The 17566-nt window shown below is 32.7% G+C and overlaps 1 protein-coding gene across 1 annotated transcript in view; it reads left to right on the top strand.

Moving 5' to 3' along the window:
* LOC106785759 (glutamate receptor ionotropic, kainate 1-like) overlaps positions 1 to 17566 on the top strand; it is a 138603-nt gene that overhangs the window by 86597 nt on the left and 34440 nt on the right. The window contains exons 3-4 of the mRNA XM_014746475.1: positions 691 to 987; positions 4501 to 4656. Of these exons, the coding sequence (XP_014601961.1) occupies positions 915 to 987; positions 4501 to 4656 (229 nt within the window). The 5' untranslated portion in view covers positions 691 to 914. The remainder of the gene's footprint in view (positions 1 to 690; positions 988 to 4500; positions 4657 to 17566) is intronic.

The raw sequence follows: 17566 nt of genomic DNA, 5'->3' as shown, positions 1-17566 counted from the left end.
TTATTATATTATATAGAAATTATATATTATAAAATAATACAAAGATTATAATTATCAAGAAAAGAGTGCATAATTTACGATACATAAGGCAACAAAAGCAATAAATTTATTCTTTCTAGAAATTATTTTAACGAACACGTTGCTGAACATTACTCTTCATTTTACGATGATAATACCAAATGTCTCAAACAAAAAATTAAACGTGAGGCGCATACGCTTCACATGACACGGAAACGTATTGAAAAATATAATTAATTAAATATTAAATTACATTTTGAAAAATTCTTATCGATAGATTGATCATATAAAAACAATTCAACAATATCGAAAATATCATTTTTTAATTATAACGAGAAAACAAAACTACCCTGGCAAGAATTTTTCTCGTCAATTAACGTCAACCATTCCTAGTGTATTTTTTTCCCGAGTTTTCTACTTTACAAGAATCTATCTATCTCTTTCTCTCTTTCTTTCTTTCTAAACGACGAAAGACTAGGAAAAGAAAGAGACGTCGATCAAGACGACTCGTTGTGGCGCCATCAGAGGAGACGATTCTTGGCTCAAACGTAAAAGATAGATAAAAAGAATAAAAAAGAAAGAGAGAGAGAGAGAGAGAAGATATTCAGAACGGATGTGAAGTTTTGCGGTGTGCATTTTAATGAACTCGCCAACCCCATCTTGTTTTTTCAGGAGCGTGAATTTCTTCGAGGGAGTTCAAGAGAGAAACTGTAGACGACGACGACGACGAGGATAGTCGTTGAAGAAGAAGGATAGAAGAGGAGGGGGTGGTGGTAACGGTAGTAATAGTAGTGCTGGTGGTGGTGGTGCTGGTGGTGCTGGTGTTGGTTGTGGCAGTTGTTACAAGGGTGAGGAAAAGGGAAGAGAAACGGTGGGGAAGAGAACCGGAACCGGAAATGGCTGCGAGGTGGCTCCTACTGGCGCTCCTCGCCGCCCATGCCACGGCTCTTCCTGATATCATTAGGATAGGTGAGTATCTTTTCTAAGTTCCTTTAAACTTTTACGAAGAAAAAGAAGGGGAATTCTTTTCCATTATTCTTCTTATAACCTTTGCCGATAATCTTTACAACTTTTATCCTCGAATTATAAATCGTTAATTTAATAAGCAATTTGATAATTTGATTAGTTTTTTCTTTTCTTAATTACTAAACAATATTTAATTAGAGATTACAACGCGATAAATTTAAAAAGAAATAACAATAATTTTATGTGCATTAAGAGGAATAAATTTTATCTGTTCAAGCTTGATATTTAATTGCGTAATTGTATAATTGTTTTTTTAAAAGAAAATTAAGAACAGATAAATTTATTTGTCCAACTTGTTATTTTATTTTGTGATTATTACATTCAAAGAAATGAAAAATTTGCAAATTTTGTTTTATTGATTAATTATTACACTGATTCTATAAAATCTGTAATTTGTTCAATTAATTATTCTTTTAGTAAGGTAACTTTTACGTAATTGTATTAAAATTTTTTTTTCCTGTAAATGACAATTGTGACTACTAAATGTTCTCATTAAATTAAAAGTCTCTCTTTAAACCAGTGTTTCTTTACCATTCTCACGTCCACGTAGAGTTTCTTTTGCTTGGATTTCTTTCTCTTTTTCTCAAGTATACACATGTCCTCGTTTATCACATTGTCACATCATCGAGTGGAAAAGGATATGTCGAACAAAGCCGTAGTACTTGCAAAAGTTTCTCGATAATTTAACAGCATGCAAGGAAAAAAGAAAGGGTGTAAAAAAAAAAAAGGAAAAAAGACCTGTAAAAAGCTCAACGAATTAATTGCATTAAATAAATGCACGTGTTAAATAAATTAATTTGCGCAAATAATAATTGCCAATTAAATGTTCCGATAAAACGTAGTAGAAAATAAACGAGAAGGATTAAATAAAACATTTCATCGAAGGTTTTTATCAACCATTTTGTTTTTCCTACATTTTACGGGGGAAAATAAAAAAACAACAATAACTTGTTCAATCTTGTTCTTAAGCACGCCTTTGAATATTTTATCGTATCACATTAACCCCTGTGCATTTAATTAATGTATATCCGAATTACAATATACAATTACCTCAATATCCTTCTTTATAATACGTTCGAACGTATCGAAAAGCAAAATTCATTTACATTCTCTTTTTCTCTATTTTTCTTTTTTTCTTTTTTTTTTTTTGTTACAACGATGAAAGGATAACCGAGGTTAGTCGAGATCGAAACTAAACTAAACGAAACGAAACAGCAGCAAAAGCCACGTTACGTTCTGCCTGGCTGACCGCTCAACCGGTAGAAAATAATTCATTAAAAATCAATGAATATTCAAGGTTTATTAATTCGAGGGCTTTCTCTCGATAGGAAAAAGCAATCTCTCCTCTACGTTCGCGATATACGATGCACCGAATTGAAACGTTCTTCGTTTAGAGAAAAAAAAGAAGTAAAGGAAAAAAAGAAAATTTCAAATAAATAAAGAAAAAAGACTCAGATTAACTTCACCCGTCGTCAACGTCAAAATTCACAAAAAATTGTCTCTTATTACTAAATTAATTTAATCGTCTCATCTTTTTTATATCTCTATAAAAAAAATATAAAAACACTGAACGTTAAATCACATAATTTTCACGTCGTAGATAGAAGTGTATTTATTTTTATGTACATTAAACAAATTATTAAATTATTAAATTTAATTATTGTTAACTAGTTTATATAATAAATTATTCAAAATTATAATTTATTGTCAATGGCCATGCCCATTATTAACTAAAATTATATATTATTAATTCAATACAATATATTTTAAAATTAATATCACATATTAGAAACTAAATCTCAATTCAGTACCAAAAATTTCACGTTAGATCGATTTTTGTCCGTGTAAAAAATCTTTTTTATTCAAAAAAAAAAAAAAAGAAAAGAAAAGAAAAGAAAAACTATCAATCATTTTGATGCGATAACGTAGATCATTATTCCTTATCGTTGGTTAGACTTTCTGGTAAATTATATCGCTGACCTAACGAGATTTTAGATCGTCAACGTTAGTCCTCTACCGTCAGCTTGATTACTGCAATTTCGATGCTATCTACCTCGATGGATATTAATTATCTAATAAAACGAAACACTGAGAGAGAGATAGAGAGAAATAGAGAGAGTGAGAGAGTGAGAAATAGAGCGAAAGAGAAAGGAGAGAGACAAGCAGGTTACCTATCTATCGCAGGTATTCTATAAATCGTATAGGTTCGCGAACTGGCGCAGCTGCTCACGCTCACAGTTACTTTATGACGTACACGAGATTAAAATCAATTTATGGCATAACTCCGCACAAATCCGACGAAATATAACATCGAGCCATCCCCCCCCCCCTCTTCTCACCCTTTCTCTTCTCAACGATAAAAGACCAACGTTGTCGTCTTACCTCGTCGTCGTCGAAATAATTTCCAATTTACTCCAAAGCTAAAGAATCTACTTTATCAAGCATTTTGGCCCTCAACTTTGTAAACTTACTTTAAGTTACTTTAGTCCGATCGTTTTGAAATTAACGATCATTTGTTACGATCAAGAGAAAGTATGGAAGTTTAATAGGGAAAAAATTTTTCAAAAACTAGGTCGCCAATAGCATCGTCGTTCAATAGTGGAAACTTTGCAAATATTCCAGTTTCATTATATCGAAGCTGATTCTCGATGATCCGATCTTGTAGTAGAGGAAAGGTCAATAGATTTAGCAAACGTTCTTCTTTCTCATTAACGTTTCACTACGATCTAATTTCGATTCAACAAATCTTACGATTATAATTCGACCCGTTTAACTTTTACTTTTAATACATCCAAAAAATAAAAATAGAAACACAAATTATGAAACGACTAATAAGTTCCTAAAAAAAAAAACAATTAATTCTTAAAATTTATTCTCAATAAGTCAAATATTAGATATTAAAATAAAAAATTATTTGTATTCATGTTTTTATTTATTTTTTACTGTTCCCCTAACGGGTTCGAGTTATTTCTCTGCTAAAATCTCTTCACGCTATACAATAATTACCAAAGAGAGTATTTTTATTGCCATTTTGGATATGACGTTGCTCAACTATAATGATCTAAAGGGAACTAGTAATCCATCGTAACTAGATTGTTGAGATTATCTTTACATTTTATTAATATATTTAGTTATTTATTAATATTTGATTGTAACACTTTTCTTTGTATTTCTGAAGAATAAGAACAAAAGAAAAAGAAAAAAAAATATAGATAGGCAAAGAACGTGTAATGAATAAAATAAAAAATGAGAGAGATAAAGAGAACAGAAATGGTCGAAGATAAAGGGTCAATTTTGTTAGGGTCAATTGATAGCTCGGTGTAGGTTATGAACAAAGAATAATAAAAGAAGAAGAAAAAAAAAGATAAGACGAATAAGAGTTGTAGTAAGAATTCATCGTCAAAAATATAAAGATAGAGTATCGTGAAGCATTAATATAGTTGTATGATTTCCCAGGTGGGCTGTTTCATCCGTCCGACGACAAACAGGAAGTGGCCTTTCGTTACGCTGTAGAAAAAATCAACGCCAACAGGGACATCCTGCCCAAGTCTCGTCTTAGTGCTCAGATTGAACAGATAAAACCTCAAGACAGTTTTCACGCTTCCAAGAGAGGTGAGTCGCTAATAACGAACCCGTATACCTGTGTACTCGAAAAGAAAACTTTTTCAAAAAAGTTTTCCTTTTTTTTTTATTCGAACCGATGAGAAGAAAAAAAATTATACAACAACTTTTTTTTCAAACACTTGCTCTGGTGTGAAAATAAAAGTGTGTTAAAGTTTATTGAACATTCAATTTGAGCAACGTTTAATAATTTTCAATGTAATCTCATTAAAATCGTCCCAGTTAATAACATGTTAATTAAACAAAATTACTTTTTACGTGTGTATGTGATGGGGATATATTTTTTTTAAAGATACAATATCACTTTTCATATAAACGACTATAAACACAATCACGAGTTTATACTAAAATAATCTTAAATCCGATTAGAAAAAGAGACGGGTTTTATTCAAAGTAAATATATACATATGTGAGAGAGTGTGTGTGTGTGTGTGTGTGTGTGTATGTGTGTGTGTGTGTATGTATGTAATTTTATTTTATTTTATTTCTAGTAAAGTTCGTTCTCGTATAATACGTGCTCGAACGGATTGTCGCAAAAAAATTGCTATTACGTACAATGGCTCGTACTGTAAAGTTAAAAAGTTCGAATCATTGCTTTGTATCAAAGCCATCCGAATATCGAGTTTCATATTTTTCATCCTCTTTTTTTATAATGCATTACGATCGGTATGGAATTATTGAAACGCATCGAGTTTCAGAATATGAAGATAGAAAAAAAACATTTCTCGTTCAATTTCCTTCTCTGTCAAAAAAGATAGAAGATAGAAAAAGAGACAGAGAGGTTATAAATGGAGATACAGAAACAGACAAAAAATAATAATAATAAAGAAGTAAAACAAAAATGCAAAAGATAACAACGATATCTTTCTCACAAAGTGATATTTTACGAACCATTCCGAACAATTTCGTAACCAAACTTAAAACGATGTTGAGGTACGTGTACACACACGCATACACATACACATGCACACTATAAAGGTATACTCAATAAATGCTGAGAGTTAAGTCGGTTATATGCTTACTTAGCAAAATCGATTTGAGGCAAAGTTTATCATAGGAAATATTTATTCTACGTTTATATTCGCGCTAATCCCATAAGAATTTTTATCCATAAAATTTGTTCAACATGACATAGCAATTATTCTTCTTATCATTTTTTGCCGTTGTATTTTCTCTCTCTCTCTCTTTCTCTTTCTCTCTCTTTTTCTTTAAATGTTACTATTCATATTTTTTTGAAAAGTATTTCCGAGCAAACGAAGGGTAACAACTATTTCGAAAGTTCGTAACGTCGTTGCCAGCTAGGGGTAGAAAACAAACTGCGTTAGGAATTCGTCCTTCCCACGATGCATTCCGCTTCTTTGCTTTCATCAACGGGAACATGGACTGGCTTGATGCTCGCTTGCTTGCTTGCTTGCTTGCTAGCTAGCTAGCTAGCTTGCTTCTTCGTAATGGCAAGTCGCGTCGTCGTTTCTCGCGTAAGAAACTTTCTAACGTCCCTATTTCCTAAAGCCATCTCGTGTTTAGCGATGCTCCAAGGTATTTGCTTAGGAGATACAAAATACCGGGATGATTAATTGATTAAATAAAATCCAACGTCATTTTCGTTCAAATATTTGCACTTTCAATCAAATTGTCAAACGTTAAAATACCAAGTTATTTTTTATGACTAATATTAGGAATAATTAGACATCAAAGAATGATAATGATAATTTTATTTTTATTTTCTATTTACTTTTTTAGATATTAAAAAAATTTCATTGTAACATTTGTTCATCGTTGTCAATTTTGAAGAAATTATCAATATATCAATTATTGTTATGCAAATCTTTAAAATAATACACATAAAACATTACTATATCTTTTTTTATTACTGTAATTATTATTGGCTTATCTTTCTCTCTCTGTCTCTTTCTCTGTTGATTTTTTAAAATAATAATAATAATAATAAAGAAAGAAAAAAAGGCGTATTTTTATCTTTATTTCAAGTAATAAAGTTGGAAGAAAACCATGAAGATTCCTAACTCGATACTTCGGGTACGAGTTCACGGCAGTAGTAAAAGTTGTGCATTGGTCAGACGTACCCGGTACTACGCCCTTTCTTTTGAATTTTATACAGTTTTTCTTATCCGCGAAAGTCCCCCTTCTTCCCGGTTTGAGAGTTTTCTATCCTATCGGTATGTACCAGTCTATTGTCTAAAAAACGGCAAGTGCTATTGCGTTGTTTTTACGAGCTGAAGAAAAAAATAGAGAGAGAAAAAAAAAGAAAAAGAAGCTAACGTACCCACTTCTTTGTCCTCTTTTTTCTCTCTCTTTCTCTCTCGATATCTTCGAGCTTGGAGAAGCGTGTAATACGCTTTTATGATTTCCGTTTGGCATCGTTTCAGGATTCTACGTTTCATGTTTCTTATGTGTGTGTTTGTGTAAGTAATATAAATACATACATACATATATATTTGCATATAGTGAGCGTTAATCGGAATAAAGCTAGCAGTTAACGTCCCAAGATGGTAATCGATTGTTCCTACTTGCTATTTTTGAAGTAACCTAATCGGAATCATTATTTTTTTGTATATCCCTATCCAGCCAAAGTGTCTCCCGAACAATGCAACGAAAGAGAAAGAGAGAAAGAGGAAGAAAGAAAGAAAACGAAAGATTATATTTGAATGGAATCGACTAAATTATTTTCAATGTAAATTACAATAGTAATATTTCAAATATTTATATTTTAGTCATAAAAATAGAAGAATTGAAAAAGAATGTAAAAAATTTATTAATTCATTTTATTATTTTCCTCATATTTTCTTTCTCGCTTTTCATATATATATATTCCACTAGCAATAAATTTATTATCGATTTAAATGTATTTTGAATTTTCTAGGACATCGATCAAATTTTTAATATTCATTAATTAACGTTCAAATTATTGCTCGGCGTTAAATATTATGTCACTGAAACGTCAAACACGTTGATGATATTTCTTTTCGTACTTCTCTTTCACGTTATCGTCTCTATAATCATTATCCATCAATTTTATCGATCATATTTATTATTAACTGTTATTCGTAATATTTCTACAAACGCATTTATTTCATATCGAATATTAATCATTTCAAAACTTTCCACTCTGCTCTCATCGTTTAATGTTTTCTTAATTTAAAGTAAACGTACCGGTTGAACGTGTCCGACTTGAACTGTATCGAACTACTGCTCTTGCCATGTGACTTAAATATAATATTTTAAAAAAAAAAAGAAGAAAGAAAAAAAAGAAATGAAAATAAAAAAATAAAATCTGAAAAGAAAATGAAAAACATTTGAAAAAGAGAAAATATAATCATGCTAATGTAACTTTTACGCGTTCATTATGGAACAAAGTTAAATAAAAGAAAATTATTTCCTTCCTTTCGTGCCCACAGTCGCAATTCTCGCGGATTGTTTGGTCCAGTCGGGGTATGTTTATGCAAATTTGAAAGTCCTGCAAATTTTTGGTACAAAAAAAAAAGAAAAAGGGAATAGGAACAATTTTCTCTGGTTTGCTTGCTCCTATCAACTATACTCTTTCCTATTCTCTTCTTTACCTCTTTCCCCTTCCCTCTTATCCTCTACCATCACCACCACCACCACCACCAACACAACTAACTAGCAACGTCCTCTTCATCGTCGTCGTTACGCTCGTTTCACTTTCGCCAAGCCAATTTACTAAAACCACAAGCAAGCGAAAAGTTTTCAGGTAGGAGAGATAGTACGATACTAAGCGGATACTATGACCTGCTGCAACGATCCGCGTCAGAGATAAAAGCGGCCCTCCTAATTTCGTCGTAACTTTTAAAACCCTTTTTCGGGATAGTTCCCGAAATTACGACTGAGAAAGAAAGAAAAAAAAAACGTAGACGCGCGTGTGTGTTTTGACGATAGACTAACTTTTCTTTGACTTCTTGTAGCTTGTTAAGATGACAAGGGTAGAGGGAAAGGGGAAGGGAGTAAATTCCATGAAATAAATTCAATATCCGTTCAAAGAAAGTCCAATTTAATTTAAATTATTAATTTTGTAATGACCGATCTGATTATGAGCAAGAAAAGAAAAAAACTTGGACTCATAATTAAACATTTAATTATTAATAATTATTATAATTATTTTATCCTAGTTTGTTTTTTTTTGATCATATGAATGGGTTGTCCGAAAGAAAAACTACAAGCATGTAACATAAATAGCACGAAATTTACGCAAAGATCCTCTTATCAGACACCCATTTACATGATATAATCAAATTAGATAATTTAATTATTATTAATAATAATTTGTCAAATGAAATACTTTGGAAGACAAGTTAGAGTTATTATCAAATTCGAGGATTTCGATTTTGCACGTAGAACAAACACAGAAATGATTAACTTTGATAGTAGGAGGAACGTGCTCTTCTCGTGTTAAAACTCGTCGATTTGTAGGTAAACGATTAAACACAATCCCACAAGCGAGAGTATACCTTCGTACGAAGCAAGCAAAAGGGGGTTAGTATGAGCGTACGTCGTGCTCATTAATGAGCATGCAAACACTGCGTGCTGGCCTTTCAGCTTAGCAATTCACTAGGTAGACACGAATGTAATGTACTTTAAACGTAACGATTTGGTTTCATGAAGCTTTTCAATTAAGTATTCCTGCTTTTAGTCAACTTAAGCTTTGGAACATGTTGTGTCGATGGTTGGAACGAGTGAGTTTGAAAGAGCAAAAGAGTTATGCTAGGTGAGGGAACGGGGATAAGGAAGAGGAAAAGGAAAAGAAGGAGGAGAAGGAGAAGGAGGAGGAGGAGGAGGAGGAGGAGGAGAAGGGTGAGACTTGAATCGCAAAGTTACACGATGACACTCCCCATGAATAATGTATGTGCTTTTCGCGATGCTCAAGCGTTTTTTATTCCGTTAGACTCGAACAGGGATGAAAACTAACGAAAAACAAAAACAAAAAAGAAAAGACGAAAAAAAGAAGAAGAAGAAAAAAAAAGAAACCGGGTAAATGTGGAAGTAGATAGGCGAACCCTTTTTTTTTTAAATAATCTTTTACGAAATTAATGAATAAACTGAAATATTATATTTAAATACAATCGGAGATTCAATTTGTTGTCAGTCAATGTTTTTTAACTCGTACGATAATTAAAGGACTTTTTTCTCTCTCTCTCTCTCTCGCTTATGAACATTAATTACAAAAAAAGAAAGAAAGAAAGAAAGAAAGAAAACTTGACAATTTAGGAAAACGTCGTTTAAAGTTTAACGTACAAGTAAGCTTACTACGTGTTCTCTTACATTTGCGTTAATTTGAACTTCTCTGCAAGTATGGATGCAATTAATGTTACAAATTATAATAACGTACTTGGAAGTTAACGTTACGTTGATAAATTCGTCGATACTTGTTACAGAGTCACTTCTAATTTCGCACGAGTATTCGTCGAGAAGTATTCAAATAGTAGTCGAGTAGTAATACTCGAGATAATCGCGATGTGCGGTCTACGACCTCATCCGGAGTAACAGTGCAAAAGGGTCAAATTCGAATTACTCTCGTACGACTCGATGTAACAATTTTCGACTGGTTCATTTCGCCTATATGTAGATATATATATATACATATATGTCATATACATATGAGAGTGAGAGTAGGCACCTTAGTTTAAATCCATGGACCTACTACTATTTGCCTACGTTGGCTTTTCATGTAATTGATTGTGATGCTTGAAAGTGAAAAAAACGTACACGATTTGAAACGTTCTTAGTTAACTTTTTCTACATATATTTTTACCCTTTCTTTTTTTTCTTAAATTATATCTATATAAGTGAATATATCAAAGAAACGTATAGGAGAATAACACTCGATGATTTATATCATTTTTGCGAGATATAGAATGAAAAGTCTTGTAAAAGAAAAATTGTTCAAACGATCTCTTAAAAGTAGAAAAGAAATATCTTATAAAAAGTATTATAAAAACAAAAACAAAAATGGCAATTATAAGACAAGAAAAAAAGGGTTCCTGAAATTCGTCAAAAAATTTCTACTTTTAGATTTGATCCAAAAGAAAGATAAGTAATGCCATACCTTTACGTTATATGGTAAAATATTTCTCACGTAATTCCGTTTAAAAGAAAATGATAAACATACGTTCGGATTTTTTCGTCACTAAGTGAAGGAGCAAGAGCAGGAGCAGGAGCAGGAGCAGGAGCAGGAGCAGGAGGAGGAGGAGGAGGAGGAGGAGGAGGAGTAAGAGGAGGAGAAATAGGGGGATGACCGTCGCGGTTCTCTCGCGGTATCTCTGAATTGCAAATTTCTACTACGCTTTTGCATACAACATCGCTCTACGTATTGTTTATGTAAACACACAAGCGGACACGAAATTTGTCACGCTCCTGATGTTATCACGATACCGTTGCGTGTATAATCGTAGATACCTAGAGAGGTGCCTAGTGAAATTCAAAACGCGTGTTACGACGATCCGGAAGATAAGCTGCAAATTGTTGTAAACATTCATGAGAATTATTGCAGAGAATTTCAATTCATTATGAATATATATTATATATATATATATATATATATGCAGGAATTTAATAATAAAATAACCCCTTCCCCTTCTCCGATCGAATAAAAAATATTATTATATTATATCTGGATGAGAGACGTAAGAAAAATTCAAATTAATTATGCGATTAAATTTCATGAATAATATCTTATAGAAATCGTACGTTTAATTTTATCTATTGTTAAACGAGTCAAATGAGAGAAAGAAAATTATCTCGTATATATCATAATTTCAATTATACCTTTTCTTGAGAATGTACGTAACACAACGATTACACGTAAATGATGATTATTCTCAAGTAAAATCGAGCTACGCTATACATAATAATACATCAGATAAACTCCTACTTTCCGAGATAAGGAGAGAGAGAGAGAGAGAGAGAGAGAGAGAGAGAGAGAGAGAGAGAGAGTGCCAAGCGAACTATCTACGTCTGGAGTTTACGAAGTTGAACCACTGTTAAGTTTACCTTTTCGTGAATCCTTCGCAGCAGCATTCATTTTTCCTGCAACTGAATTTCACGCTGGAATAAATCAGATTGAATTTTGCAAAGAAGTTGGCCGCGTGTCTGGTGCGTACCTCGTACTATCTATACTATCTATGCTATATCTACATGAAGAGGGGGGGGGAATAACGAGAAACGAAACGAAACGAAAGGAAAGGAAAGGAAAGAAAAGAAAAGAAAAGAAAAAGAAAAAGAAAAAGAAAAACGAAGAGTTTGCAGATGTTCATAGGACCGTTCTGAGAACTTTACTTGAGGAAATAGAAAAATGGAAACGCGAAATAGAGTAAGTACAACGTTTACGTTTGCTTGCCTGTTTTACTTGCTGGTTCTTTAATCGATGAGGAAAAGAGGCAGGGAGAAAGAGAGTTGGGAATGCAATTATACGAAAGAACAAGAATGAAAGAATGTGAGAAAGGGAAAGAAAGAGAGAGAGAAAGTAATTTGACAAAAGAGCCGCAAGTCCTAGTAGACGAGCTCGAAACGAACTTCCACGTTTACGTTAAGTCTCTACGTTTTTCCACTTTTCTCGACATTCTCCATAAGACTCTTTCTCGTTCGTTCGAAACCATTCTTTTTAACATTTCTTTCTTTATTTTTATGTCGACTCTGTGTAGGACCGCGACCACAACCACCACTCCCTTTACCTTCTTCTCTGCATCCTTTTCTTCAGTTCTAGCAACCACCAGCTGCCACAAAACTACTCGTATACCTAAGAAATTAAAATAAATTTACGAGACCTGCAAAACTTCTGTCTTTCTAAGTAGGATCTTCTTTATTCACTAATGTTCCGTCATTTGTCGGAACACCTAGAATTTTTATTTTTTTATTTTATTGATTTTCTGCTGATTTTTATTTATTTTACTAATTTTTATTTTATTTTACATAAACGAAATAACTTTGTTGATTCGACATTACCTAACGTAAGAAACACGTGGAAAAATATGTTTAATACAAAAAATTATTTTTTTTAATATTGATAATACTTCATAACAATGCTACTGTTTTTATTCATTCAATTATTTTATAAGAAGACGAGATTATTCGGACAAAGTTCGAACAGTTTCGTTATAATATTGTCTTTGCTCGATGTATTTCGTATAAACGAAATGAAATGTTTCTATTTATCTGTCTCTCTCTTTTTCTCTCGTTCCCATTCTATGAAGAACATTTCCAAGAGCAACAAACGAGGAGAATACCGTTTCGGACGCTTAAACCCAACGATAGAAAACTTTCGAAACGAACTTGGAGTAATGCGTTGTTTGTAAGCGAGCGTGGAAAACTTTACCTGGTGATTCAAATAAAAGACGATTGTCCGTTACGACTCACAATCAGTGACGAACTAATTGTGACGAACTCGCGAGTAGTCGAGGAAGTTTCAACCAAGGAGAGAATTAGAGAAAGAGAAAGAGAGAGAGAGAGGAAAATAGCATCCTCCATCTAGTTTTGATTTGTAAAGTTACGTTGTCCTAGTCTTATGAAAGGACTAAAAAACGGATACTACGGAGTGTTAATAATTATAAACTTTTTTACAAATAATAATAATAATAATAATAATAATTATCCTTTCTTTCGCGATACAAAGTTACACTCTCTTTCTTTCTCTCTCTTTCATCTTACTTAATTAAAATTTACTTGAACAATTTTTAACAAAAAGTAGACGCGCAAATTTTACGTATTTTATTTCCTAAAATAAAAATAGAATTTGGTTTCTTTTAAAAATAAGTTAATCATTTGTATTTTCGTATATTTAGTTTTAAAGTTAGAAGAAAATGTTAGAGCTCTGTGTCTTGCAATGCGAAAACAAGCAATGCGCATACACAACGATATATCGTCGTTGGTACTTTTCGCAAGTGATTTTTACGACGATCTATCGTCACACGTCACTAAAATGGTATCGTTCTCGAAAATACGAAATATTTTATGAACTTATGTTAATAATGATAATTATTATTATTATTATTATTATTATTAACTTCTCTTATTTCAAAAACGAGTATAAAACGTAATAAAATAAATATATTATATAAAAAACTAGAATTTTATAATAATTTAGAAAATTTCATTGAGTATTTAATATCACTGATCAACGAACCGAAATTTCTATCATTAAAATTCATTCAACTGAATGATCCGATCAAAGTAAAATACGTGTCTGCGTGTGTGTGTGTGTTTAAGATGATAGATAAAGATGGAAATTGAAATAGGAAGAGAAAGAGAGAAAGAGAGAGAGAGATAGAGAAAGAGGGAAAGGTGAAGATTAGAGAAACTCATTGAACAATCTCGAAACTTTCAACATCCTGCAGTTGGGTCGTTTAAGATCTTCACGGTTTCTAATCTTAAAGAGAATAAGTAAGTAAATGAGAGAGAGAGAGAGAGAGAGAGAGAGAGAGAGAGAGAGAAATAGAATTCGATCGGCTATTCGTATTCGTAGTATTTCAAGAGAAGAATTTAGGTTATTTCTGATGCGTTGGTAATCGCTCGATTCGCAGGAACTCCGAGGAAAGGTAATCGATAGATAGTACAATGAGAATCCAAGGGATTTGCTCTCTCGAATCGCTACGATGACCGCAATTAACTGCTACTGCAGATTCGCCTCGTTAAATTGCACTGGAATATGTACTAACGTACATACGTGGGTTGATTCGTATCAAGGAAGGATCGTATGTTTACTCAAACCAAACTTTCAAACGTGTTAAATTGGCTATCTTGCTTTCGAATTCCCGAATGTTGTTACCCCTAACATTATATACGATCGATTAAACTCCTTTCAAATCAAAGTTAATAAAGAAGCAGAACATCATCAAAATATTTGATGACGATACATCTTTTTTTATGTTTCTATCTTAATAAGAATATTTTTACCAGTGTAAATATTATAATTAAGATCTTGTCGGAATGAACAAATTCGTTTTGGCTTTCTCGCCTTAAGATTTTATCTACGCTGTGTATATGTCAGGCACGTTATTTTGCTTATTACAACTAACTACTTACAAACGTGACTACTCTCCCTCGACAAAAGTTTCGAACTTGGAGAATAGTTTTGAAAGCTCTACCTAAAGAACATTTTGCAAATTAAACGATGATAACGTGACGACGTAGGATAGAATTAAAACGACTAAACGAAAATTCTCAACTTTTCGTAAAAAAATTTTTTTCTATTATTCTTTATTCTTTCTTTTCTTCTTTTTTCTTTTTTCGTTTGTTTTAAATATCTTTCAAATTAAATTGACATGAGACCAAAGAGTGCAAAGTTCAAAACGTCAACGGAAGTTTCATCAACCCACACACAATGTACACTTTTAAACGTTCTATTTATTTTCAACTCGTTAAACGCGTAATTTGAGCTCTTTCGTGTACGTTATAGAGTACTAATCAAAACTGTCGTGTTCACGTTTTACAGTTACGTATCCAATTATTCCGTTTTATTAACGATAACTACCGAGTTAGGGGGAGGAAGAGAAGAAGGTTTAAGAGTGGCACGGGACGGGAGAAGCTTGTTATGAATCGAAATAATTAATATTTTCGCGAAACGCTATATGCAGATAAATGTATTGTTGAAATTTGATTTATTTTTTTTTCCCTTGATAGAAAAACAAATCGTTCGGACGAGTTGTAAAAAACAATTCGATTATTAATTCAATGCTTGTCGATATATATATTTGCGTTATAATTTATTGTTAAATAATAATTCAATATCTAGTTCGATGATCGTCGATATTTGAGCTGCAATCGATCATAATATTCGATATGGAATAATTAATTTAAGGTCAAACGATTCAAATCTATCGATTAGGAATGAGCTACTTAATCATACCTATCACGTTTTCAAATTTTCCCCAACAAAGATTTTCCACCGACAATTACACTCGAAGAGACATGAAGGAGAAGAGAAAGAAGGAGGGAACGGTGGGATGGTGGGGGTTGATGGGGGGGGGTGGAAGAGAAGTGGAAAAGCACGCAGCTGTGTTAGACACGTTCGAGCCGACTTTTGGATAGTTTCTGTCACAAGGTGGTTTTAATCAAGGAACTACCGCTATTAGAAACTCGCCTACTTTGACGGCATCCAAATTGCCAACGACGGAATGACTTACGTTACTTCTACGACTACCATAATCGTTGTTGAACGAATAAATTTAATATGAAAGAATAAAAGAACGAATAAAACCTTTCACAATTGTTAAAGAATTTTCATTCGAAAAAAAAAAACTATAAAAATTATTATTACCGACGTATCAAAGCGTGTAATAATTAACGAGGGGGAAAAAAAAGGGGAAAAAAACACCACCATAAGAATCGGTTAATCGTTCGGTAATAAAATTGTCAGAGAAGTAGTTTAAAACGATAAACACAAATGATCTCTCAATTTCTCTCTCTCTCTCTCTCTCTCTCTCTCTCTCTCACTCTCTCTCACTCTCTCTGGGACATTTGTAGAATTCACGATGCAACGGCGATGTATAATATTACGCGAAAGTACAATCGTTTGAAGTATGCGCGAATAACGTTCTAGCTTTTAATTAAATTCAATTTAGTATGCGAAAGATAAAATGATCGAGTAGCCCATTGAAATAAACGCTTCGTTCTCGTATCTATCGTCATAGCACGATGAAACTTCTCGGCATCGTCCACTTTAACGATGGTTGAAGAGAATGAGACAGAGAGAAAGAGAGATAGAGAGAGAGAGAGAGAGGGAAGGGTCATTTAATTAAGCATTTGGCGATTTTCGATGGTACAGAGTACTCGTACTCGTTCGGTAAAATGTGCGGCCTTGTTCACGGACAGGCATATTTGCGCATCGATTAGCTGCAATTTTACGTTAATCGAGAGTCGAAATTTGTCGAGAACACTCGTACACCTTTCACCAATCGACACGAATCATTAATTGAGACGACTCGTAAATAATAAATATATATATATATATATATATGTATATTTGTGTGTGTGTGTGTTCGGGTATGCGTTTGTATGCGTGTATGACAAGTGTTGTATATTGTTTCGTTTCAATTGATATTTCGAAATAGAGCAATAAACAAAACCAAGGATATGTGACGTTGATAGAATTACGATATCACGAGGAGTAAACCGTCGAAACTTGAAAAATAAAAAATACAAAGAAAAGAAAGAAATATACGAGATAGATTTGATTTAAAACCTTTCAAACGAACGAACCTTTCGTATGAACAAAAAAATTGAACGACTTCAAAGCACGGCAAATGAAAGATGTGATTTAATAAATACGAATATGGTTATGATGGTGGTCTCTTGTTATTAAAGAAATTTCATCGAAATTCCTTCCTTTATTTTAATCAGATCGATAGGAACTTATTGAAAAATACGTACACCACCTAATACATCTGGAACGATTGTAAAAAATTATCTTTTGTTGAAAGATAATAAAATAAAATAGAAACAAGAGAAAAAACGTTCGAATCTTTTTTTAAAAAAAAGTGTTACTTTAAATTTGAAATCTTGGTAATCATGCGAATACGTAATTTTACTTCGGAACGTTAAAAAAAGAAAAAGAAATGGAAAATATAAACATCAATGAAAATATATCATCAAAAACACATTCGTCGACGTCACGAGGATAATTTCATATACATACCAAATGGAATTCCAACTTGTTGTTTCCATCCAATTCTTCTTACATTCCCATACCCATTTCCAAGCATCCCACCTGTCCCTTCGCTAGACTATGATTCACTGGAATTTTCATCTCATCGAGGATACTCCCTAATTTGTATATTCCCATTATTCGAACGCAAAACGTTGATAGGAAGAAAAGCAATTACTTGGAATTCTCTCTCTCTCTCTCTCTCTCTCTCTCTCTCTCTCTCTCTCTCTCTCT

This window comes from Polistes canadensis, unplaced genomic scaffold (genome assembly GCF_001313835.1).
Source record: "Polistes canadensis isolate GaletaPanama2010 unplaced genomic scaffold, ASM131383v1 scaffold_56, whole genome shotgun sequence".
NCBI lineage: Eukaryota > Metazoa > Arthropoda > Insecta > Hymenoptera > Vespidae > Polistes > Polistes canadensis.
This window is presented reverse-complemented; position numbering and strand designations above follow the sequence as displayed.